The sequence below is a fragment of the Lepidochelys olivacea genome, assembly GCF_965140295.1.
Source record: "Lepidochelys olivacea isolate rLepOli2 genome assembly, chromosome: 1".
Classification (NCBI taxonomy): Eukaryota; Metazoa; Chordata; order Testudines; family Cheloniidae; genus Lepidochelys; species Lepidochelys olivacea.
Window position 1 is genome coordinate 330,052,624 of NC_140411.1, and position 24,885 is coordinate 330,077,508.

General features: G+C 40.3%; 1 protein-coding gene across 5 annotated transcripts in view; it reads left to right on the top strand.

Moving 5' to 3' along the window:
* Nucleotides 1–24,885, top strand: part of CCDC146 (coiled-coil domain containing 146) — a 124,685-nt gene that overhangs the window by 83,080 nt on the left and 16,720 nt on the right. For 4 of the 5 annotated variants that reach the window (XM_084642027.1, XM_084642031.1, XM_084642030.1 and 1 more), the window contains exons 5-13: nucleotides 6,562–6,619; nucleotides 9,779–9,955; nucleotides 10,996–11,069; nucleotides 12,600–12,827; nucleotides 14,596–14,782; nucleotides 19,118–19,213; nucleotides 20,175–20,345; nucleotides 23,608–23,738; nucleotides 23,860–24,024. In XM_084642027.1, the coding sequence (XP_084498153.1) occupies nucleotides 6,562–6,619; nucleotides 9,779–9,955; nucleotides 10,996–11,069; nucleotides 12,600–12,827; nucleotides 14,596–14,782; nucleotides 19,118–19,213; nucleotides 20,175–20,345; nucleotides 23,608–23,738; nucleotides 23,860–24,024 (1,287 nt within the window). The remainder of the gene's footprint in view (nucleotides 1–6,561; nucleotides 6,620–9,778; nucleotides 9,956–10,995; nucleotides 11,070–12,599; nucleotides 12,828–14,595; nucleotides 14,783–19,117; nucleotides 19,214–20,174; nucleotides 20,346–23,607; nucleotides 23,739–23,859; nucleotides 24,025–24,885) is intronic. The other variant, XM_084642029.1, reaches the window with a different exon arrangement.

A 24,885-nucleotide genomic window follows, 5' to 3' on the forward strand; every position in this document is an offset into this window, starting at 1 on the left:
TCAGCATGCGCAAGCTAAGCATGTTTTTAAAGTCTTCCAGAAATCTCATGCTGGTGTCTTGTCATCTCTAATACTTTCACGTTACGGACATAGGGCCTGTTCCAGGGAAATGCTGAACACCTTCTGTGGACTGTTGAACACTCTCAGCTAAAGTCAGTGGCAGTTGAAGTGCTCAGCACCTTGCAGGATTGAACTCAATGACTTAAAATGTTCTGTTCTGGTTATTGTGTTTATTGATTAACTAAAACAGATCTCTATTAACAACTACCATTTATATTTCCTAACCACTCTTGAGTTTATTTTTGTATCTTTATGGCAGTTTGCAGCTGTAGACATCTCTCAGGGTAAAGTCTGGAACTTATTTCAGTTAAGTGTGTGTGTGTTTAAACAAACTATATCTACATTAGTTTTGCATGCATTTGTAGTCATTGGCATGAAAATGAATAAAGTAGCATGAAAAACAAGTGTCTGCATTCTCAAACACAAATGCTTAGGCTTAAGGGTTCTGTTCTTTTCGACTGTGTATGAGTTGTTCTGGTTGCCAAAATGATTAGGGTTATAAGCAAGTAAAAATGAAGAACAGATTCACCAAAGGACATTATAGAAAACAGAATTAGAGAGTCTGATGCCTATTTCCTTTGTATATTATTATTAATCTGTGTAGCACCAGCAGTATGCTACGTGTTTTACAGACAGTTATGAAAATTAGGACCTGACTCAAACAGATTACAATATACAGAGGCTAAGGCTAAATGGTAAGGCTAAAATTACAAAGGCTAGAGGGTAAGGCCAAACAATAACTTTTAGAAAAGTAAAAGAATACCGTTTGAGAATAATGAAGCCAGAGAGAAATCTTAGACTTATGCAACTTGAAATAAACAGCTAAATCATGAGTGCACATGTAATGTGTATATGAAATTAATATTGTAAATGAAGTATTTTAAGTTTGACTCTACTTGATCTTTGGATTTTAATTTTTTAAAATTTAATATTTAATATCTCTTCTCTTATTCCTTCTCTTGCTCCTGGACTTGCTTTTCGTGAAAGCAGTGGGGAATTCAAGGGAATTATAACTTTTGTGTTTGCAACCCTCTGTTGCCACAGAACCTGAGGTATTAAAATCCTTTAACCTTAAGATGTCAAAGCTTTTGTTGTGAACTTACAATGGTACCAAAGGAATCTGTCCTCATGAGAGAAGATTGTGATGAGAAAGGGAAATTGTGCCAACTTCTTTCTCCCCTACAGTTTTAAGATTGTCCTTGTGGTCCTCCTGGGGTGATTTTAAAGAGGACACTCCCTGGCCTAGCCAGCTAACAAGCACTGCAGTACCCATTTAATTAGTTTTGGTGGCAGCTAAATATAGGTGTGGGTACATTTTCAGAATGGGGATTTCAGTAATGCTGTTGTGATTATGCAAGCCCAAGCAATTCTACTAGATATCCAGCTAAAGTGCCTCAGGGTTGTAAATTCCCCTTATCAGTTATGTATTTAGACAACCCCAATAACTCAGCTGTGTAAGTGAAAATATTCATTCATTTGTGTTCAAATAGCAAAGTACCCCCAAGGGAAAATTATAGAGTTCGGTTGTGGCATTTGGGCGCCATAGTAGGGGGAGCAGTACAGAGCCCCACCACAAAACCTGGGGAGAACACACTGGCTGCTACACCTGTCTACAAGGGGCAAGTCTTACATTCTCCCTACCCCTCTTTGGGGTGCTCTGCATTACAGGGGAATACAGAAGGAAAAGTCCCTGTGCCACATAAAGGGTAATGGCAAAGGCTTTTTGCACTGTTTTCACTACACACACTCGCACTGTGCATGGGCCAAGTATAGTCTGGCCCACAGTGACTTGTAAAAATAATACTAAATTAGGTCCTAGTTCTTCAAGCTTCACTCATAATGGCATAAGTAGTTCCATTGAAGACAATGAAACTGCTCTTGTGCTTAAGTGTTACTCAGCAGGAGCAATGGTTGAAGAGTCAGGATTTAAATACATATTATTTTATTTTCTTAAGGTTTGTATCCTGTACTAACTGTTGAGAAAATAATTACAGTATGAGTTGTAATTTTTTCTGTTACAAAGCAATCAATGAAAGATGCCATCTGAAATCTTGTACTTTTGGCCCCAATTTGTCTTCCTTTCTTTTATTAAATAATCTTATGTCTAGATGTGTATATACTAACAGATTCCTACTAATTCATCAGGATGTTCTGACTCACTAGTGCAACAGAATGTTATAGCCATAACCATATGTTTCCATTACTTCCATATCGGAAGAGCAATCAGTTGTGGCATATGAATATCCCGTAAGAAACTTTTACAATACATAACTGATTCCATGTCCAGACAGCAGAACCAAGAAGAATTCTAGCTTCTCAAATAACATAAGATACAGTATAAATAGAGCAAATTAAGCAGATGGGGAAAATTCAGCAAACATCAACTGTAACACATAATTCTACATGTTTAGACTGAAAGTTATTCCTGATTTTTATCTGTCTGACCCATAAATTCCCTCTTCTGCAAAAATGCATGGAGGGGAATAAGTTCAAGAGCTATAGCACCTATGAATTTTGTCCCCAAGTTCCTGGGACAAAAAATGCTACAGATGTTAGAGAATTATGGGTATCTGTTCTTCAGAACTTTTGGATCCTAAACAGCCTCACTGGGTGATTCTCCTTCCAAGATCACCTTCACCTCTTCCCCCACCCCCTCTTGGCAGTGCCAATTGCCAAGCTGCCTTTGGCTGACAAACCATTGCTGTATTTGTTGACCACTCTTAGGGAGCAATTGCAGAGTATGTATCTGCACTAATTGGTGAGCAAAATAGTTACAATAAAAGTTATTTTTTCTCTTACAAAGCCAGCAGCTAAAGATGCCACTTTCCTCTTTATAACAACCTGTTACATACTTGAAGACATATCATGTCCCTGCTCAGTCTTCTCTTCTCCACACTAAACTGTGATGCACTCTGTATGATTTTATAAAGTATTTTATAAAAGTATGAATGTGACTATAATGTAACTAAAATATGCTTCATGCAAAAGGTCTCTTGTAAGGTATCATTACAAAGCTTATAATCTACTGAGTGTGGTCATCCTATTTGTATAAATGTATCTGAAACTAGAAATATGAAATATAACTTTTGAGGGCCTATTGTAGTTATGCAAAGTGTGGGCCATTAATGGTGGTTTGGAATCTTGATGGCTCCCATCAACCAGGACAATTGACTGTGGATGGCTCTGTTTGCAGGGAGGCCTTCCTGTGAGTCAGGCTGGGAGGAGTGAAGGCTTGGGGGTCTCACAGGACATGTGATCATGTCACCTGAACTGGAATCCATCTTTAACCTGGTGCTTTTCCACTGAGAAGGACGGGTGGGAACCCAGAGGGACAAAGGATTCCTGCCTTATGCAAAAGATATATAGGCAGGTGGAACAGAACAAGGGCGGGAGCCATCATGAGAGATCCCCTAGCTACCACCTGAGCTGGAACAAGGGCTGTACCAGGGCAAAGGATTGTGCCCAGACTAGGAAGGCGTCCAGTCTGTGAAAGAAACGTATTGAAACATCTCTAAGGGTGAGATTTTTGAAAAAATTAAATGTAGTTCTCTGTGTGGGCTAAGTGAAACAAAGCATCATTAAAGCAGCCCTCGGGGGGTTGGACTAGATGACCTCATGAGGTCCCTTCCAACCCTGATATTCTATGTTAAACCAGCTGTTTCTGCACGTTATAACTGGACCAAGGGTAATGTACAGATTTTTTCTTTTAGCCTCCAAGTGCATATGAAAGTGAACTTTACATGCTGGGCAGGCTTTAAATGTTCATTTCATAATGACAATCAGGTCATTTTCTTTTTCAAGGTTTTTATGCCACATGTCCCCAGCTAAGTTTAACAGGTAACACAGGTCACAGGACAGCATTCAGAAACAAGCACTTAATGCTCCAACTCCCATGCCTTTTTCATATATGTTTCATGTCTGATACAAGAACAGTGATCCAGTCAAAGGAAACCTCATGTTTAACCAATGTTTTCCATATTGCTTGGCTAGCTGTCTTAAAGTTCACAGAGTCTAACATTACACAGTCCAACAGAATTATGTTTAATTTCACTTCACATTAACATTCTGGTTTGCTTAAAACAGCCAGTATGCTGAGAACATATCTATCTTCTGCATCTGTGATCTTGTTAGTGACAATGCTGATCCCATCACAAGTCTTCAGCTTTTATTTAATTTCATTTACATGATTATCAAGTACTCTTGGCAAGTGGAATGCTGTAGATGGCTCAAACGTGGTGTGATTCCAACATTTCTCAGGTTACATTTTAAATACTTCTTTAGGCTTATACGGTCAAGGATTTCCAGTGTCAGATTCACTGCACAGAAAGCCTCAGTAAGCTTAAAAAGCTCTGTCCATCTGTGAAGTTGTTCATCTGTTTGTCTATGAGTTGTTCACCTAGACACCATATTTTTGCACGTTTTGTTTACTGCTCTTTTCAGATTTCCAAGCCTCTGCTTTACATTTGTGGGATGCTGTCTCCAAATGTTTTATCTCAATTTCCCTTATGACTGTTATCTCCTGGTATGTTGCATGTAGAACAAAATAATAAACCTCCACTTTCATGAAAGATATTTTTGGGATATTGGGCAGATCACTCCCTTGTACTTATGCTTGATATTTTACACATCATCATCATCATAGCTGTAGACTAAATCCTCTGTGTTTGCAACATAGCACTGTGCTTGTAATGCTGCTAAGGAAGGCATCCGAGCTGGTCAAAAATAAATATATAATGTCTTTTTAATAGTTACGTGAATTATGTAACATAATTTTATGTAATGCATGCTACTGTTAAAATCACATTTTTCAAGTAGTCAAGTTCAATGCACTTTGTTAAAATCCTGAACACAAAGAAAAATCCCAGACACAAAAAAAGCCATGGACACAAAGAAAAATCATGGTATCAATGACATTTTTTTCCACTGTGACAAACCTGCAGCCTTCAATCATAACATATGACAACCATTATGAAGATGACATCAACAGTAGAACATTCATATGGCTGAATAACAATGACTAGAACCTGAAATCAGTGTCCATGATAGCTGAAACCAGATTTAAGGGTGAAAGTAACATTAAGCACTTACCAGTATGGGAGCTCGAATACAGGCCCCTGGAAGGGGTGGGGCCTTGGGCAGAAGGGGCGGCGCTGGGGCTCGGCCTCCCCCAGCCAGCCCATCCGGGAGCCCCAAGCCCTTTTAAATTGCTGGCCCCAGGGCAGCTGCCCCTTTTGCCCACACCCTGTCGGTGGCCCAGGGGGGCAAACGGGGAAACAATGTTAAAGCGCTGCCGTGGCAGTGCTTTAAGGAGGGTCCTTAAAGCACTGTCATGATAGCGCTTTAACATCGGCTGGTACAGGCTGGTAGCAGCAGCCACTTCTTACTGGTACACTGTACCGGCCTACTTTCACCCCTGACCAGATTAAATACAACACTCATTGTACCCACATTACTTTATGGTTGTAAAACATGAGTACTGACAAAGCATCTGGAGAAATAGCTGCAAACACTTGAAAGGAGGTGATTGCACCATATCCTAGGCATGACAAGACTAAATAGACTAACAAATTATGATATCTGTAGAAGACTGAAAGTACATTGCAAAAAGAAAAGGAGTACTTGTGGCACCTTAGAGACTAACCAATTTATTTGAGCATAAGCTTTTGTGAGCTACATAAGCTTTCGTGAGCTTACATGAAGTGAGCTGTAGCTCACGAAAGCTTATGCTCAAATAAATTGGTTAGTCTCTAAGGTGCCACAAGTACTCCTTTTCTTTTTGCGAATACAGACTAACACGGCTGTTACTCTGAAACCTGAAAGTACATTGTGTGACTACAATCATCAAAAGCATGCCTGGACAGAGAGGACATGGATGTTCAAGGAGACAATGGTATAACACACTATATAAAATCATCCAGGCAACACCCCAACTGGGTTAAATGGCGGCTCAGAATAGATTTGGTTGGAATCTGTTTATAATCTTGGCCCTACCCATGCTTGGTGTTGGAAAAAGATGATGATAAGCATGCTGATGGTGAAGATAGTCTTTATGCTAAAGTATACAGTTTTTTGCACGCAGTTGTTACTAAATGCTCTTCTACAGTTTATCTCCTTCAATATCTATTTTTTTAAAACCACATGTCTTTGATTTCAGTTTTATTAAAGAGTTTAGAAAGTGCCCTGAGATATGAAAAACATCTCTGAGGTTTCTTTAGGTATCTGTGCTCTAATTCTGTGTTGATATTTGGATTATTCTTTATGCACCAGATTCTGCAATGAAACTTGTACCTATATAATGAAATTTGTTTTTCATACCCTTATAACATCTAGATCAATGTTATGGTAAGACTGACCTAAATTCAGTTTTAAAATGGTATCCAAATTGTCACAGATGTTATTTCACATCACTTTTTAATGTTGGATAGCATGGACTGTTAAAGGTCTCTTTTTATTGCTTTGCATATTGTCAATGTGCTGATCTCTATGATGATTTTTCTGTAGTTTACAAGAAGACAAAAGACTCCTGCAACGGGAATATGAGAGAATCCCCAAGCAAGGTGTAAGTATGAAATACACCTCACTAAAAAAAGTCATGTTTTGAGTCCTGTTGGATAGCATGTAAAATAAGAAAACTATGCAGATGAAGATACTATTGTAAAAGCTAGAACAGTAGATTTTTGTAACATCTGGAATATGTGGAAAAATCAAGAGGTAGAATTCAAACGAAAGGCTGTGTTGTGTAATTCACTTTTGAGAACCCTAGGACAAACACGAAACATTTAACTTATAAAGACATGTACGGATAGATGTCCTGAGAGAACTGTTCAAATTACAATTCTACTAATTCATAGGGCAAATATTGAAGTAGTACTTCTGGAGGAATTCTATGCCACTCCGTGGTCGCAGAAGTCATGTCATCCACAGATTGCTTTGCTTCTCTGCAGAAAAATGACTTCTGAGGGGAAGCAAAAGGAAGCTGCAAGAGCAGTCACTTACCCCTCCCCAGCAGCCAGGAGCAGCCGGTGGAGACATAAATCGTCGCAGGGGAGGAGAGATTGTGTATCCATGTGGGAGAGACATCACTCACTACTGGGGGGCAGGGCTGGGCATGCATGCGTGTGTGCAAGTAAGCAAACGAGGGTGGTGTAAAGGAGCCTTTTTGTAAATGACATGTGATGGGGCAAGGCCAGATGGCTATAGAAAAGTAGTGGGAGATAGATATATTAGCTCCAGGCTAAACAAATCCCTGGTACCAGGATAAGTGAAATGGCAGCTGCTTCAGGTCAATTAAGACATTTGGGGCCAATTAAGAACTTTCCAGAAGGCAGGGAGAAGGCTAGGTTGATTGGGACACCTGAAGCCAATCAGGGGCTGGCTGAAACTAGTTAAAAGCCTCCCAGTTAGTCAGGTGGGTGTGCATGTCAGGAGCTGTGGGAGGAAGTTGCACTGTTGGAGAGGCTGAGTAGTACACACCATATCAGGCACAAGGAAGGAGGCCCTGAGGTAAGGGTGAAGTGGAGCTTGAGGAAGTGACGCTGCTGGGGGAGGGGGGAGTAGCTCAGGGAATTGTACATGTAATGTTTCTAAAAGGTCAGCTGCCATAGCTGATACTATTAGGGTCCCTGGGCTGGAGTCCGGAGTAGAGGGTGGGCCCAGGCTCCCCCCCCACCTTTGCCCCCTGATTAATCACTGAGACTGGGAGACAATAGAGATGGTGCAAGGAAGGATAACTTCTCCTCACCTCCCTCGCTGGCTTATGATGAAAATGGCTCAGTAGACTGTGACCCTTGTCTGCAGGGTCACAGTGAGCCTCTGAGGCTAGCGAAATCTGCCAGGAAATGCGGGACCCACTGAGGCAAGGACAGAGCTTTGTCACAGACAGTATAGCCTTATAAATGCTTATGGTGCTTTAGTGATTAGAACTGGTCTAAGTTTTCAGACTGAAAAATTTCCCTTTCAAAATGTGCTCCATGAACTGTTTACTACTGACCTTTCTGGAGACTGTCAGTAGCCAATACAAATTGTGAGTTTGATACCCCAGCCCTCATTTGCTCTTCAGTTACCTATGATTGTAATACTGAGCATATGGCTGCATATATTTGTTGACTAATAACTAGAAATAAAGGATCAAACTTAGCTACATTATTATTAGACAAAGGGTGTTGGGAAATTTCCTCCAGTGCTCCCCACTCTCATTCTCCATCCATTGTATTGTAGTTTAAATAAATTCCCAGAATTTTGCAGAAGTTTAAAATATTGTGCACAGAATTTTAAAAAATTTGGTGCAGAATCCCCCAGGAGTAAAGTAGTAACAAATTATATTTCATATCATATACTGTAATACATATATCATTCAGAAGAACTAATCTTAATCCTTTCTTACAATATTATTCCCTTTCCACAAAATATAAAAGAGGTCTTTATATACTGCTTGCTTTTCTGATCATCTTAATCCTCCCACTGTGCTCAGAATTTATTTTTCTTCCATTCAAACAATACCAGTGGTGTTTGTTTCATGAAATTGCCCATCATCTCATTAAAGGCCTGATTCTGCAATTCTTGCACATTTTGAATAAAAAACACTCAACAATTAATAATTGCAACAAAAGGTAAATAACATTCTGCATGTGAAAACTACAAATTCAAGATCAGTATTTGGGATAGTGGGATGTACAGCTTTTCCTGGTGAAAAATCCAAATGAGCATTGCAGATGGTTCTTCTGGTTTCAGCTGGCTGACCAGGTTTAGAGCAGCGGATCTATTGACTTAGAGGTTCCTGGCACTGCAGTTTATTGGAGCTTCTGGTCCTCCAGTCAAAACCAAGTCTTCTTATCATATGTGCAATGTGATGCAGGTGACACATAACCAGGATTCATCACTGAATTTGGTCCACTGGTTGGATCATTAGCTTCCCCGGTGTGAGCCGGGTACTGGCGGAGACCACGATATAGTAACCAACAGAAGCCAGTTGAAGGATTGTAATAGTTTTTACTGGAATTTTCCAGGCTTTTACTTTTACTTTGCGACTTTGAATCAAGCCCAGGTTGGTAGTAGCCAAAATTTAGCATCTACTGGCTATACAGTGGCCTTTCTGAAATGAGCATTACAGTTGATGTTAAATCGACTATTGGCACAAAGGCCAAAGTCTGGACAGACATGAAAATTTAACTTCTGCTCTCACTAATAGGGTTGTCCTTCCATGTCAGAGTTGAGACATGATGATGGAGCAGTGTGCGGTAGTTAGCACTGCTGCTGCTTGTTTGAATCTGTTCTATGGGTGAATAGAGGTCTTATGGGCTATCAAGCCAAGACTTATAAAAGAAATAAATCATCAGAACAGTTGGAAGACCTAAGGCAGTATGTATGTATATGAGAAAATATCTTTAAGAGTTATATTTATTTTAAAATTTAAATTTATCTTACAACAAAATATAAAAGAAAATTTGGTGGAAATATGATGGAACCAAAGAATTTTAGGAGTTTTCATAATTGTGAAATAGGAAAACTAAACTCATGTGAATATGCAAAAATACCAAAGTAATACATAGTCCATTCAGGCTTCTCAGTCTTTTAAAGAAAAGGTGCACTTCTCTAATGAAAATTCAGAAATTATTAAACAAACAATACAATATTTGTTAACAATTGTAAGCAAGAAATGTACTTTCCCCCAAAACCAATACAAATTTGAGATACCTGATCTTTGACTTTACTTTTAAAGGAGACAGAAAAGAAAACAAAAGTGTTGAAAGAAAACTGTGAAGAGCTCCGTAAAGAAACAATCCAAAGGAGAATGGAAATTAAAGCATTGAAGGAAGATGTGACATCCAAGCAAAGGCTGATGTTAAGAGAACAGAAAGAAGTAGAGGAACTTCTTGAGCAGCAGGATGAGTTAAAAGTAACACAAGAATGAGTATATAAGTGTGTGTGTGTGAATGCACACGCTCAGGGAAACACATTGAATATTCTGAATACTTCTACTGTCATTCGAATATGTACTACCATCAGTAGGCATGACATAACAAAACACAGCATTAATCAATAATCATGTAACATGCTGCTATACCATTCCTCCAAGTAGCCCTCTGGGAAATTATAGGCATAGTACTGACAACAAGTAGCTTTCATAATGGTCAGAACTCTTAGGCTAATTTCAGGTATATAAATATTAATGAACAAGACAGAACACAGTATTCTGTGAGTTATAGTTAGAGCGGGTCAAGAATTTTCAGTCAATCTTTTTTGATGGAAAATGTAGTTTCTGCAAAATTTTCTACAGGAAATTTTCAGTTTTGCTGACACTTTTTGATTTTTCCATCATGAAAATGAAATCAGTAACTTTCAATAAACACACACACACACACAAGCTTGAGACCTAAGATAGGTAAAATTCAGAAGACGTGGATCGGTGAAAGGTTTGAGGTCAGATATTTCATGAACCAGGATGGCTGGAAATAGGAGCTTAATAGCATTGGAAAAGCAGGGCTTCCAGTCTTTCAGAAGGACACACAGCACTTCTTTCCAGACCTGTCAGATCTTGAAATATTGGACCTTAATAATGTGAAATATGTATTTATAGAAAAGGTATTTTGTGTCATTTTTAGAGTGTTTTGTGGCTTTCTCTGAGCTCTGGTCAGAACAGATTTGCCCTAAGAATTGGAGCTAGATTTTCTGGTGCTCCTTGACATTGAAAATCTAGGCCTATATATTTATAGCATATGTACATTATTTGTGAGTTTTGCAAATATAGTTTTGCATATCTGGTGCACTAGTCAGTAATAAAAATAGCAGCTGTGTTCTTTTGTGGGACAAACTCATGTTACTGAAAACCACACATTTCTGTCCTAGGTCATATTAGTAGTTCAAAGAAAATGTTAGTTCTCTGAAATTATGTGACATTTAGAGCCTGTTGGTCTAACATTTTTGTTTTATTACTAGGATGAGCTAGTCCGCCTCCATGCTATTCCTCTCCAGCTTGGAAAAGATATGGACAAGATAAAACGCAAAACACTGTAGGTTTTTAAATGTACCTAACTAAAATCTTTTCATTTTATTTTTATTATTTGTTTTCTCAGTAATATCTCGGTATAGAGACAACTAACAAAGTTTAAGTTCTTGATACAAAATTCTGATCAATGCATACAGTGTGTCCATAATCTACTTAATGAGCAATATCCATAAAACTGAGTCAAAAGGTATAGCATCAGCAGGGAAACATATCTTAGACTTGAAAACAACAATAAAAAAAGTTTTGGAATAACCTTTGGTCACAAACCATAAAAAGTCTGTTAATACTGCATATTGAGATGGTTGATATCAGATACTACACAGATCTTACCTGATATCCCACAGATTTTTTTCATATGTGGAACAATACTATAGATCTAAACTGATGGTGTAAGCTAGCACCTAGCACTTTTAAACACATGCCAGTCCTCAGCTGCTGAACATTAGCATAGCACCATCGGCTACAATAAAACTACATCAATTTTCACCTGCTGAGGATCATGTTGTGAAATTACCAGAGCATCCAGATTTTCTGGGAACAAGTATTTAGTTACAGTGCTCTGATCCTAGTCTTCCTATAAAAATTATTTGGTCTAATGCTTTAAATGGGGTAGATAATATCCACTCATCATCTGTTATGTTTTCCTCCTTATTCCTTACACACTTCTTTTTGCAGCCAATGGCAGGTTTCTCTGTTTCTATGTTGGGTAATCGGTACAGTAAAGCATGAGATATACTGGTCAAGGAAAAGCATACTTCTTTGAAATGCAACCAATTGCAATTTGGCTACCTTTTCTTAAAACACCTAGTGGCCAAACTGCTGTCCTAAGTTAGCATTCTTTGTACCTTATTAACCTATTATATTACACTGAAATTTATTCTATCTCCTGACTTCATTCTCTACCTCTAATTATTTTTCTGATGTTACATTTTTGTAAATAATTCCTTGCCTCTGCTCAATTATTTAATTTAAAAAACTATACATTCCTTTTCTTTTTCTTTCTTCTTTGTCTATTTTTGTGTTTCTAGTTATCTAATTTCTTTGTACAAAAACTGATTTCACATGTGTATTGCCAAGCTGGACTGTGGCTTAGCTATGGATTTGGGAATGGCTTACTGCAAAAATACACATTTGAACCTAAACTGTAACTTGTGCTGTAGTGGTGCTCAAGTGAAAGAAGAGAATGGATAAAGCCCAAAAGGGAGAACTGCCCACTGTAACAAGTCATCAAGAGCGAGTGATCTGAATTCAATCCTCCAGTCACTTGGCATGCTCTCACCAACAAGTGTTAGCTAAGGGTACATGATGCCCTAACTCAGAGGAGCAGCAAAATGCGCTTCCGAATACTATCCCCATAGCCATGAGGGCTCCTGTCCAGGGCAACAGAACAATTGTAGCAGAAGAGATACTGAGCAATAGTTCTGCTTCTACTCACTGCAGCAGGAATGAAAGCATTTGGTCTTCAGTCTATATTTCTAGAGCTGGATCCATTTTTACAGATGTGATATTATACTGTTTTAAAATGTGTTCTCAGAGCTATAGAGAAGAAGAAAAAAATTCTCGTTGACCATGTACAGGAGTTAAATAATGCCCTTAAAAAAATGGAAAAAAAGAGTGAAGAAGTATTGGAAGAAAAGGAAGATGTAATGAAGGAATTGGATGGAAAACGAGCTTTGCTTGAAAGCAAAGAGCGAGAATTCAACCATTTGACAAAGTTACTAGAAATGAGCAAAGAGAATGAAGCAACAGCCCTGGCAGACAGGTTAGAATAGAAGGCATGAGCCGTGTACTCAGAAATGGTATGGGTGAGCACTCATCTATTCTGAATGAATTATTCTTTTCTTGGTTATTGCTTGAAATAGCTTTATTACTGACTTCATAAAATCACACTATTTAACATTACTCTAATTTCACCATGGATTTATATAATTTCTGTTCATTGAGTTATGTTGGTGATCAAAACTTGATGTTATCATACAAGAGAGAAATGCAGTAAGGTCCTGATCCAAAGCCCACTAAACTGCATGGAACAGCTCATTGATTCAGTGGACATTGGATCAGGCCCTAAATGAGAATCCACAAGACGGAGGCTGATAACAATCTTCCACTGTGCCTGAGCAAAGATTGGTTTCAGAGGAGAGGGGTGCTAACAAAGGCCCATTTGTGGCTCCATGATTCTTCTGTCCCACTCCAGTAGGGAGGGGCAGCTTTAAGTTACACTGCTTGCAGAAGACCTGCCTCCAGCAAAGAATTGGGTATAGCAGAGCCTTGCTCTGCCACACCTCCTCCCCTCAATTCGCCTCTGACATGGTCACCACCTGACTCACCTCCTCCTGACCCCTGACATCCTCCCTCCCCACTTACACTGGGCAGCACAGCTTTGGTGGAAGAGGCAGCAAAAGCAGGTGGCAAAGCTGGCACGGGGGGTGGGGGTGGCAGAGCCACCTTTACCAGCTTTACAACAGCCAGAGATTCCCAGTATCACCAACCAGAAGTGTTCAAACATCTTGAGTCATGCCTCCCCAAATCATGATATTATTTAAAAATAGTACATTTGGGATTTTTTTTATGTGCTTTCTGACCCGTTAAGGTTCATGCTGATCATGCTTTCAAGCATTTCTTTGGAACCAGGAGGGCTAGAAACCTGCTTATTGTTTTGAAGTGAATGCTGAGGTTCTCATATAATCACTGGGCTCTGAGAGCTGTGACTTTAAGAAGAACACCAGAAATCATGAGAACTGTAATAACATTGTGAGAGCTGGGAACAATGGATTACCCCTACACAGGGAGAATTCCCTAGGGGATTTCTCCAGGTGATTTAAATGAGTAAGCAATGCAAAGTGAATTTAGCGGCTCAGAAAACCTAGCCCAGCGATTTTCAAAGGAGCATAAGGGTGCTAGGCACCCACATTCCATTGAATTCCGGCTGGATTTGGGCAGCCAGCTCCTTTAGACTCCCTTATAAATCCCCGCCTCTCTACATCTGGTAATCAATATAAACCTCTATAATGCTTCAAATCTCAGATCTAGGAGATATTATGCCTGAATCTAGCCAGCTTCAATTTTCTCCTTTCTTTGTGGGGAAGGATGTATACCTGTAATAATAGCCTTACCTTTAGCAGTAATCCTTCTGCCCTTTCTGTTTGTGTCTCACATTAAAGAAGATTGGAGGAACTGATAAATGGAAATTTACAAATGAACACAATTTAGACTCCCTTAGATATTAAATATACATTGTAATTCTCACTTTAAGAAATAGAAATAATTTCTCTCTTATACTATGATTAATTTTTTAGCACTGTTGAAACAAAGCATGGGAGTGTTGCCATTGGCTTCAATGGCATCAGGATTTCACCCATTATGTTTTAGGAGAATGGCCATTAATGTGTGACAAGATAGTTTTTTCTATTTTATTTTGCTTCTCAGCTGCCATAATGCTTTTCCAAACTCAATGTAAAGGGGTCGTGTTTGTTTGCATACATCTATTGGACAGGTTTTCTCTTTCTGAAATATTCTATATATCTATGCAGGGCTGGTCTGGAAATTGGTTTACGTAATTGTCTCTTGGAGAAGCAAAAGCAGCATGATAATCTGGTTTTTAAACAAAGAGAGAAAGATAGAGATTTGAGAAATTTAAAAAAGATGGAGATGCAACTGAAAATCGCTTATGATTCCTTGGAGCAAATTAAATTACTGCATGAGAGGCTCACATTAGAGGTCTGTATGCAAAACACTGATGACAAGAATTAAAAATATCGCAATAGAAAATCAAATTAAGAAATACTTTTATTTTTGTGCAACCATTTTAAAAGTAAGACAACATTTTAAATTTCTGTGTGCAGAATACAGGCTGTTGCTAACATTTGTACTCAGAGTTCTTGCATTTATAGCTCTCATAAGTACTACATCTGTTTGGCTGTATCTGTATATGTGAGTATTTGTTATCTGCACAGCGCCCACAACATGCAAGGCACTTTATAGCCATGAAAAAAATATAGTCCCTTTACCCAGAGGACCTTACTAACTAGATCAGGGGTGGGCAAACTTTTTGGCCCGAGGGCCACATTGGCATTGCAAAACTGTGTGGAGGGCCTGGTATGGAAGGCTGTGCCTTCCCAAACAGCCTGGCCCCCACCCCCTATCGGGCCCCTCCCACTTCCTGCCCCCTGACTGCCCCCCTCAGAACCCCTCACCCATCCAAGCCCCCCTGCTCCTTGTCCCCTGACCGCCCCCTCCTGGGACCCCCCCATCCAACCCCACCTCCTCCCTGTCCCCTGACTGCCCTAATCCCTCTCCAAACCCCCATCCCCTGACAGGCCCCCTGGGACTCTCACTCCTATCCAACCCACTCACCCCCGCTCCCTGTCCCGACCCCCCCCCCCAAAACTCCACCCCATCCAACTGCCCCCTGACAGGCCCCCTGATACTTCCACACCTATCCAACTGCCCGCTGCTCCCTGTCCCCTGACTGACCCCCGGGACCCTCAGCCCCGGCCCCCTTACCATGCTCCTCAGAGCAGCATGTCTGGCAGCCGCGCCTCCCGGCCAGAGCCAAACATGCTGCCGCACTGCCCTGCAGAAGCACACAGCTCCGCCGCCCAGAGCGCTGCCTGCATGGCAGCAAGGCTGCAGGGGAGTGGGAACAGCAGGGGAGGGGCTGGGGGCTAGCCTCCTGGGTGGGGAGCTCAAGGGTCAGGCAGGACGGTCCTGTGGGCCGGATGTGGCCTGCGGGCCGTAGTTTGCCACCTCTGAACTAGACAACATACAAGTACAGTACAGGGAAAGGTTAAGGAGCAACATGAAGAAGTGTGAACAAACAACAGACTATTACACATATCTGCTAGTGCCACCATTTTATTGTAATCTTCGCTGAGGAGTAACTGGGATTTGTAGGCTGTTTGAAGAGGTGTGTTTTAGGAGGCTGGAGGCCTAGCAAACTGAGTCGGATGTTTAAAGGCATGCCACCTGTGAAGTGCTGTAAGTATTGTTATCCCCACTTATGAGAGGGCAAAATAACTGAGTGGTTTGCTCAAGGTCACAGAAAAAATTAGTGATAGACATGACTAGAACCCAGGATTACATGGCTCCCAGTTCTTTACTTAAATCACTAAAGCACACTTCCCTTTATATTGTGCAGGTTTCTTATATATTACAGTAAATCAGATTCTTCTTTGTTTTAACGTGATTCCAGGGAATTGATACCATTTGATGTTTGGTATTACGAATAAAGTACTCTCCTCTATGTTTCCTTCATTCCCACTCCAGTTACATGTCTGTTTATTTCCGCCCTCTTCCTTCATTTCCCCAATCCAATGTCCACATGGCTTTCTTTGTCTTCTTTTCACACTCATGCCTTCTGTCACTCTGCCCCTTATAAGAACAGTTTAATTCGTCTTGTCTACCAAGCACGCTCCTTCTCCTCCTTCAAATCCTTCCTTAAGGAATTCCACTGCTCAAGTGAGCTGTAGCTCACGAAAGCTTATGCTCAAATAAATTTGTTAATCTCTAAGGTGCCACAAGTACTCCTTTTCTTTTTGAGGAATCCTCCTGATCCTCTCCTCACTAGTTGTTCCCCAACTCTCCATTTCCTGAACTATTGTTCCATGCCTTGTGTTGGCTTTGTTTTTCTTGTCTGTTGAAGATTGTAAACCTGTCTTTCAAAATTCTAATTCCCCCTTGGCAAGTAATTATTTTTGCAGGATAGTAAAATATCATCTCAGTAAAAGGCTAGTGAGCAGATATGCCAGGCCTGGTACAATTTCATTACAATTTTGCATGGCTGTTGTAAGCTCTTTGGGGCAGAAAATATTTACTATATTGTTTTAAAAGTGCTGTTTAAATTTATAAAGCTGAAACTATTACTTTATAATTTTACTTCCGCTATCCCACTCACCATTGCAAAAACAAAAAAGGAATTTCCTTCTGAATTCATCTCACTGCTTATTACACACCCTGTGACACAATTCAAGTGGGAAAAAATGCACACGAAGTTGCTGTTGTTTTCCAATCAAGGATTATGCAAGACACAAGTTTCAGAGTCAGCTTATTTGAAATATTGCTTAATGGGCTGATGAGTGTCCCTCCAGTGATAATAAAGGCATGAACCAGCTGCCTCTTAGTAAGTCCAAGGAAATGGGACCTCTTCTGTGCTGCTGTAAACAAATTTTGCTGAAGAAAGAACCATAACTGGCCACTATGGTTGAATGTCAAACTCAAACTGACAAAAATCAGGGGCATTCTGAGTTTAAAATTCACCATATCCAGTGACATCCTCACCCCTGCTCCTTCCCCTTTATATCAGGTAACAAGGCTCAAGCAGCATAAAGGTGCTCTGAAAGTTCAGTTGCAACAGGCACTGTGGAAGTCAGCCGTAAGGTTGCCTCCCAAGAACCATCTTTCAAGCTCTAGCATAGAGAGTGTGCCTGGGGAGGGGGGCCACAGAACACAGCCCTGTTGAGATTCTGGACAGCATGGCCTGCAGGCCAGCCTCAAGAGACGGCTGTAATTTAGACAGGCCCTGAGGACTATCTCAGATATCCTGGGGGCTTCTCCAGCCCACAGAACAGTCCAGGATCAGGAGCGCACAAAGGTGGTGTAAAGCAATATGGCCAGCCTCAAGAGATCAAAAAGTATGAGTAAGACCCTCTCAACAGCTCAAAAATCATGTCAACCCCCCAAAATCATGAGCTTTAAAAAAACATCAAATCATGTGACCGTGGGCAAGTCACTTGGGTCAAATTTTCAAAAGTGGCATCTGATTGTGAGTGCCTCTGTTTTTGGGAATCCAACTTGAGACACCTTGAGCCTGATTTTTCAGCTCCCTTTGAATTGAATTGGAATTGTGGGTGCTCAACAAATCTGAAAGGCAGACCAAAGTTGTCTCAGATTGGGCACCCGAAAATTAAGGATGCCAAAATCAGGTGCCACATTTGAAAATTCTGGCCTTTATTTTACTGTGTTTTAATTTTCCCATCCATAAAATGGAGATAATATCCACCTTTGTAATACTATTTAAGAACCACAAATTAAGAGTGCTGTGTAAGTGCAAAATATTATTTATTATTTATGTTAGTGTATAGAATTTTGAATCAGGTTGTACTTTGAAAATGGCATCTTGGGGTTCAGAATTTATTTTGGCTGTGTGACTTCTGGATCCAGTGTACTCAGTTTGCAAGTGAAAAAAATGCCATTTCTAACTGCCAGCATTGCAAACTCGACACAAGCTGTCCCTCTTACATACTGCTACTAGCAGAGGTTCTTCAAGACACATTAGTTCCTCTGTGGCACCTGTGTTATCCCATTGTCTCCAAATTATACCCCAGTGAAACTTTGCAACACAAATGTTTTTCGTGGAATTACACAGATATAATTTAATTGGAACTTAATTTCTAATTAGTCTAGGCTTCATTATAATATCTGAGTCACTAAACAATTCTGATGATGATGAACAAGATGGAGTATATTCAGCTCACTCTATTATTTGTTTTGGCTTCTTCAAGGCTAACAGGAGTAAGAAGCCCTAAAATTGCATTAAAAATCACTAAAAGCAGCAGGTATGACTTTCATTATATACAAGGGTTAAATATTGACCCACATTAAGTCAATGGCAAAATTCCCATTGTCTTCAGTGGGGACAGGATTTCACTGAAAAAACTATCTATGAAGCTAGAAGGTGATATTTTTACAGTCACTTATCAGACCAGAACCATGCTTTATGTTGCAGTGAAACACTGACTCTCAGGAATGGCAGTACCGACCCACTTATGTTGTTGTGAAGTTTAGGATTTATGGCTAACATTTTCCAGTGAAAATTTGAGAAAATTACTTTTAATGCTATTATTTATTTATTGTTTGTATTACCATAGTGTTGAGGAGCTATGGTGATGGATCAGAACCCCATTCTGCGAGGCATTGTACAAAGACAGAACTAAAAGATAGTCCCTACCCCAAAGAGCTTACAATCTAACAAGCTGCTTGAAAGATATTATCTATGTTTACATCTTTTCATATTCTGCTCTCACATCATTTTGCTTACCTGATTTGTCTTTGTAGGTAGATGCTATCCCTAAAGATGATGGGACATTGGTGGAAAGAAGAAGAGAACTTCAAAAAGAAGTTGAAATGAATAAGAGAAATCTGGCCCAGGAGGTGAACAGCTCTCCTTCCTTATATTTCTTTCTACAGCAAATAGCTTTCAAACTACAAGATAAAAGGGCTGTTTGCAGAAAGTTTGCCAAGCATTTCCAGTTGTAGGTGTCCAGTGAGATAATGTACAATGGAATCTGTTTTATTTTAAAACACTGTCAAGGTATTTGTCGTATTTTTAAAACTTATTTTTGCTCTCACTATAATTGGTCACCTATTGGAAGTATGAGAGAGAAATATGCTTCCTAATTAAAATGTTCTCTCCATTATAGGATCCCATCTACACTACAGCTGGAACTGTGGTGGGTGTAATTGGCTTTGGATATGGCTGTGTGACCTTATTAAAGCAAACACAGTTCAGTATGTCCACAATATAGATTTTCATGTAAATTGTGTGTGCTTGCCACCAACTGCCACACTGTCAACAGTATTAGTGCATTCTGGGAAAATCTAGGTGACTGTCTTATAATACCTCGGTTGCTGGTTCTGTCTGAAAGTGTTGGTGTGCTAAGCACTATAATGACAAGCTCACTGGAAGTGATAGATGGTGTTTTTCAGATAGAGATCTCACAATTCCCACCTCTTGTCCACATAGGAGTCTTTCTTTTTATGCCAGTCCCAGAATTCATTAGCATAATTGTTTATTAAGGGCATTTTAAGATGTTTTGACAATCTTGGCTGTTCAGGCTGCTGAATGTTCTGGGCTTTCTTATTTTCATGCTCAATAATCTAACGGTGGATAGGCCAGAAATGTTCCACTGTGACAGAGCATTTTGGTGTATTATTGTAGGGCATCATGTTATGGTTCTGTTAGTAGTGATTTTTTTTTAATACCCATGTAGACCAAAACCCTTACACAGACTTTGAAGATATAAGCAAAAAAGAGCATTTCAGATTTTGTGCCTACCAGCATTGATACTACAGTTCATAAATAATATTAAAGTGAAGTTTGGTTTTACTTTAGAAAATGACAACAGATGTTGAGGCCCATATGTTAGAACAATGTATTGCTGAAGAAGATCAGCTTTTTAAGGAGCAGGAACGCTGCAGAGATGAGTTAGCCCGTCTTGCACGCCTGACTCAGGTCAAAGCTGATGAGAGGGAACAGAAATCTAAGGACTCCTTAAAAGCACAGGTAAAAATGTATGGTTCATCTCACTAGAAAACTGTTTTTGAGTGTATTAGATTACATTATTTATCAATAAAATGATCACTCAACATAATCTCCTGCTCCCACATCCCTTGAGAATTCTGTCATAACATGAGGTTAATATCATGACATTATGTTGATTCATTGTCACCTTATGATATAATATAATAACAGTACATCAAAATGTCATCATGCCACAATGCAATGTGATGCCACCTGATTTCAGGCATCACAAATGCCTTCAAAACAAGAACAAGCTATAAAATAATGGGACAGAATCTAGATACCTCAGTCTGGAAATTCAGATCACAGAAGTTGCATATCATACTCCACAAAGACATGAGTATCCAAAGAATACTGATCGTCCTTCATTCCGAACGCAGGCTACAGTCCAAATTTTTGACATATTGTAGAATATAATCCGTGACGTTACTTTTGGTATAAAAGAGCAAACTAGAACAGAACATAAGAACAGCCATACTGGGTCAGACCAATGGTCCATCTAGCCCAGTATCCTTTCTTCCGATAGTGGCCAATGCCAGGTGCTTCAGAAAGAATGAACAGCACAGATAATCAAGTGATCCATCCCATGTCACCCATTCCGAGCTTCTGGCAAAGCGAGGCTACGGACACTTCAGAGCATGGTTTTCCATCCCTGCCCATCCTATCCTGGCTAATAGCCATTGGTGGACCTATCCTCCATGAACTTATCTAGTTCTTTTTTAAACCTTGTTATAGTCTTGGCGTTCACAACATCCTCTGGCACAGGGTTCCACAGGTTGACTATGCGTTGTGTGAAGAAATACTTCCTTTTGTTCTTTTTAAACCTGCCGCTTATTAATTTCATTTGGTGCCCCCTAGTTCTTGTGTTATGAGAAGGAGTAAATAACACTTCCTTATTTACTTTCTCCCCACCAGTCATGATTTTATAGACCTCAGTCATATCTCCCCTTAGTCGTCTCTTTTCCAAGCTGAACAGTCCCCATCTTCGTAATCTGTCCTCATATGGAAGCTGTTCCATACCCCTAACCATACTCTTTTCTGTACCTTTTCCAATGCCAGTATATCTTCTTTGAGGTGGGATGACCAGATCTGCACGCAATATTCAAGATGTGGGTATACCATGGATTTATATAGAGGCAATATGATATTTTCTGTCTTATCTATCCCTTTTCTAATGATTCCCAACATTTGGTTAGCTTTTTAGACTGGGTGTCTGGGGTGGCGACCAGCAGCGTATTAATGCCTAGGCCAACAAAGCCTAGGCCTAGGGCGGCAAATTTGCAGGGGCGGCAAATTTTTAATAGCAGCCAGAGGCTGCTTCCCCCAGTGCCGGTTTGCGCCATCCAGCCCCGTCCCCACCCCAACTCCACCCCTTCCTTGCCCCCTCCCTGCCCCTATTGGTCCCTTTCCCCAAATCCCCGCCCCAGCCCCGCCTCCTCTCCTGAGCATGCCGCGTTCCCCCCTTCCCCCTCCTTCGCAAAGCTGTTTCGCGCACAAGCACTGGTAGGGAGTGGGGAGAAGCAGGACCCGGCAGCACACTCAGGGGAGGAGGCGGAGGTGGAGTGGAGGTGAGCTGGCAGGAGGCGGGGGAGCGGCAATTATTTCTGGGCCTAGGGGCGTCAAAATCATTAATCTGCCACTGGTGGTGACTGCTCCAGGCCCTGCGCTTTGTGGGGCCCTGCAATTGGCCAGCACCGTCAGTCCCAGAAATGATGGGTCTGTCCTGGAAGTGACAGATTTGTCACTTCCTCTCTGGGCCCCGCATCCTGCTAGGGATGGCCCTGGGGCCTGGAATTGCTGTCAGGGGGCCTGCACCACATACACAATGCCCAGAGTCCCACACTACATCCAGCCAGTCCACCCCACTCCCATTTTATCATGGGCAAGAAAGAAAAGAAAGGCCTTGCAGGGCACCTTGAAGGTTAATAAACTCGGATGGTTACAGTTCTGGAAGTAACTAAGTTCAGAAGGTCCAGGACTCGAATGAAGAACCTAGAAATGTACCTTTCCGAGCAATCGTCCATGATTGTTTGAAAGCCAAAAAAGAGTAGGGACCAGTGCAAACCCAGACTAAAGAAGCTAGAGAACTGCAATTTCCTTCCTGCCAGGAGTCCAGGATTCAACTTCAGACATGTCTTTACCAGACAATCACATCATAAAGGAAATGATAGGCTGAGGAATAGAAACAGCAGGCCTCAAGACAGAAGAGTTGCGAACTGGTTGCCCTTGCCAAGTCTCGTGAGAAATGGGAGAGAGAGCAATAGACTTTTTTTCTCCACCTCCTTCCTATAGATCTTTCTTGTGCTGTCATCATAGGTGCTTTGCTCTCTCTTATTTCTCATCCTTTTTCTGAAAAGAAGGTGAAGGAAATTTAGGTGCCAAGGTGCTTTAGAAAATCCCACTGGGTGCCTGTCTGCATGTTCAAGTGGCTAACTGCCTTTAAGAATGTGGCCCAAGGTGACTTCAAGAAAAAGAAAGAATGCTGAGAGATGGAAGTAACGCCGTGCTCAGACAAAGAGAGGCAAAAAGACTGAGGGAATTTAGCTATTTAGTGCCCTAAGGATACAGAGCTCTTTTGCCTCCTTGCTTCCTCACAGGCAGATGATGCAGTATCAGGAATCCTGCTGAAATGGGAGTTAAGACCTAATTTGGATAAGAGCAAATGGGGCATGTTCATTCTTAGTACAACCCTACTGACCTCAATGAAAGGATTAATTTTGTCCAGTGATTTACAATATTCTCATTATTAACCAATCCTGCAAGGTATTCAGCTTCCCCTGAAAGGTGTTGTGTACCCTCAACTCTCATTGACGCTAGTAGGAATAGAGGATATTCAGCAACTCTTAGGTGTCAATCAACACTTTGCAAGCTGTATGCTTTCTCAAGGAAAGACTGATAAATGTTAAGATGCAGCATCAAACTATTATCTTAATTACGGTAATAATAATGTTGTTGAATGACTTTATGTAAGTGAATTGTGTTCCCTGAAATTGTTAGCAATCTTTGAAAGGAAGGTTATTATCCCTCTTTTTGTCCTTCATGGTTACTCTTCCACTAGTAATCAAAAGACTAAAAGACATCTCTGATTTTACTATAGTTAGAACAAAATATGAGTCTTTAGAATAATTTTCCTCACTGCTTCCTTCTTATCTATGAAAATTCAGTTTTTGTAATGTCCTGTATCATTTAAGATGACATAAAAAGTTTCTTCAACTCAACTTCATATTTGGAATTTTCTTTGCAGATCCTGACCTATCAAAAATGTTCAATGCTATTTATGTTTCAGATAAGGCTCCACAACATTATTAAAGAGATAAAAACAAAGGAACTTGAAATAAGGGAATATAAGAAGAAGAAGAAAGCAATCCATAGGCAGTAAGAGAATTATAACAATACACTAGAGGAAATGACACTTTTTCTAAAGCAATAACCCATTTAAATTATTTATGTATAAGCATTATAATAACCATTTCCTTAAATACTTGCATTTTTTCAGACTCAAAGGATTTGCTAAAATGTATGACCTTATTCGAAATGAGAGAAACAAATGTGTAAACCTGGTGCAGACTGCTCGCCAGAAAACAACTGAAATTAAAGAGAGAGCAAAAATGCTAGAGAATGAGATGGAAATTTTAAGGAGCAATGTTATAATTAAAGAAAGGTAAGTGTCAAAGTAAATATTTCCTTTGAATAACATTCCTGGATTCCTTTAACCTCTGAAGGCTTAGGATATCATTATTTATCAATGGATGGTGTTGTAAAGTGGGACTTGTTCATTATGAGACAAAACTTGCCCCATCCTCCTCAGTCACAGGGAGCCCCAGACGCTGGTGTGATTCCATTGTGTGTAGGCAGGAGGCAGGATCTCAAGAGCCCATTCAGGGAGTCTACACTCACTGTGAACTGTGGAGCTCAACTCTTCCATTTGTGAATTGTGGCGCTCTTCTTGTATTTACAGCTCTATACAGCTGGGTTTGAGAGTCAAGTGGGTCAGGGGAGGAATGGAATAAGGACATTGGATCTGCCTCTGTACATAATCAATGGCCTTTGCACTGCTTAGAGCCAGAGCTACTGATGCTTTAGTAGCTGCACAGTGGTTCCACCCCCTGGGAACAAGAGTCGTTCTTACCCGGGTGACATGGACCTGCCTGGTGCCAAGCTTATTTACTTGGTCTTTGCATGGGAAACAGGATTTAACACCATACTGTCATTGGCCTGCTGCAGTCTGGGCAGTTTAGGGAACAGATGTATTGAATGTGTCCACCAAGCAAATAGTTCATCCATAAAATATTTAATAATACTTTGTACTTCTGTAACAGCGTCTATCTCAGTTTTCTTGACAAATATTTAAATAAATCTCATAGCACCTTGTGAAATAGAGAAGTCTTATTATCCCCACTTAGATGAGGGGAAACTAAGGCAGAGAGGCTTAATGACAGCCTATGTCACGAAGCTACTCAATGGCAAAGTCAAAAATAGAATCCAAGAGACTTAACCATGAGATCACACTTCCTCCTATAAA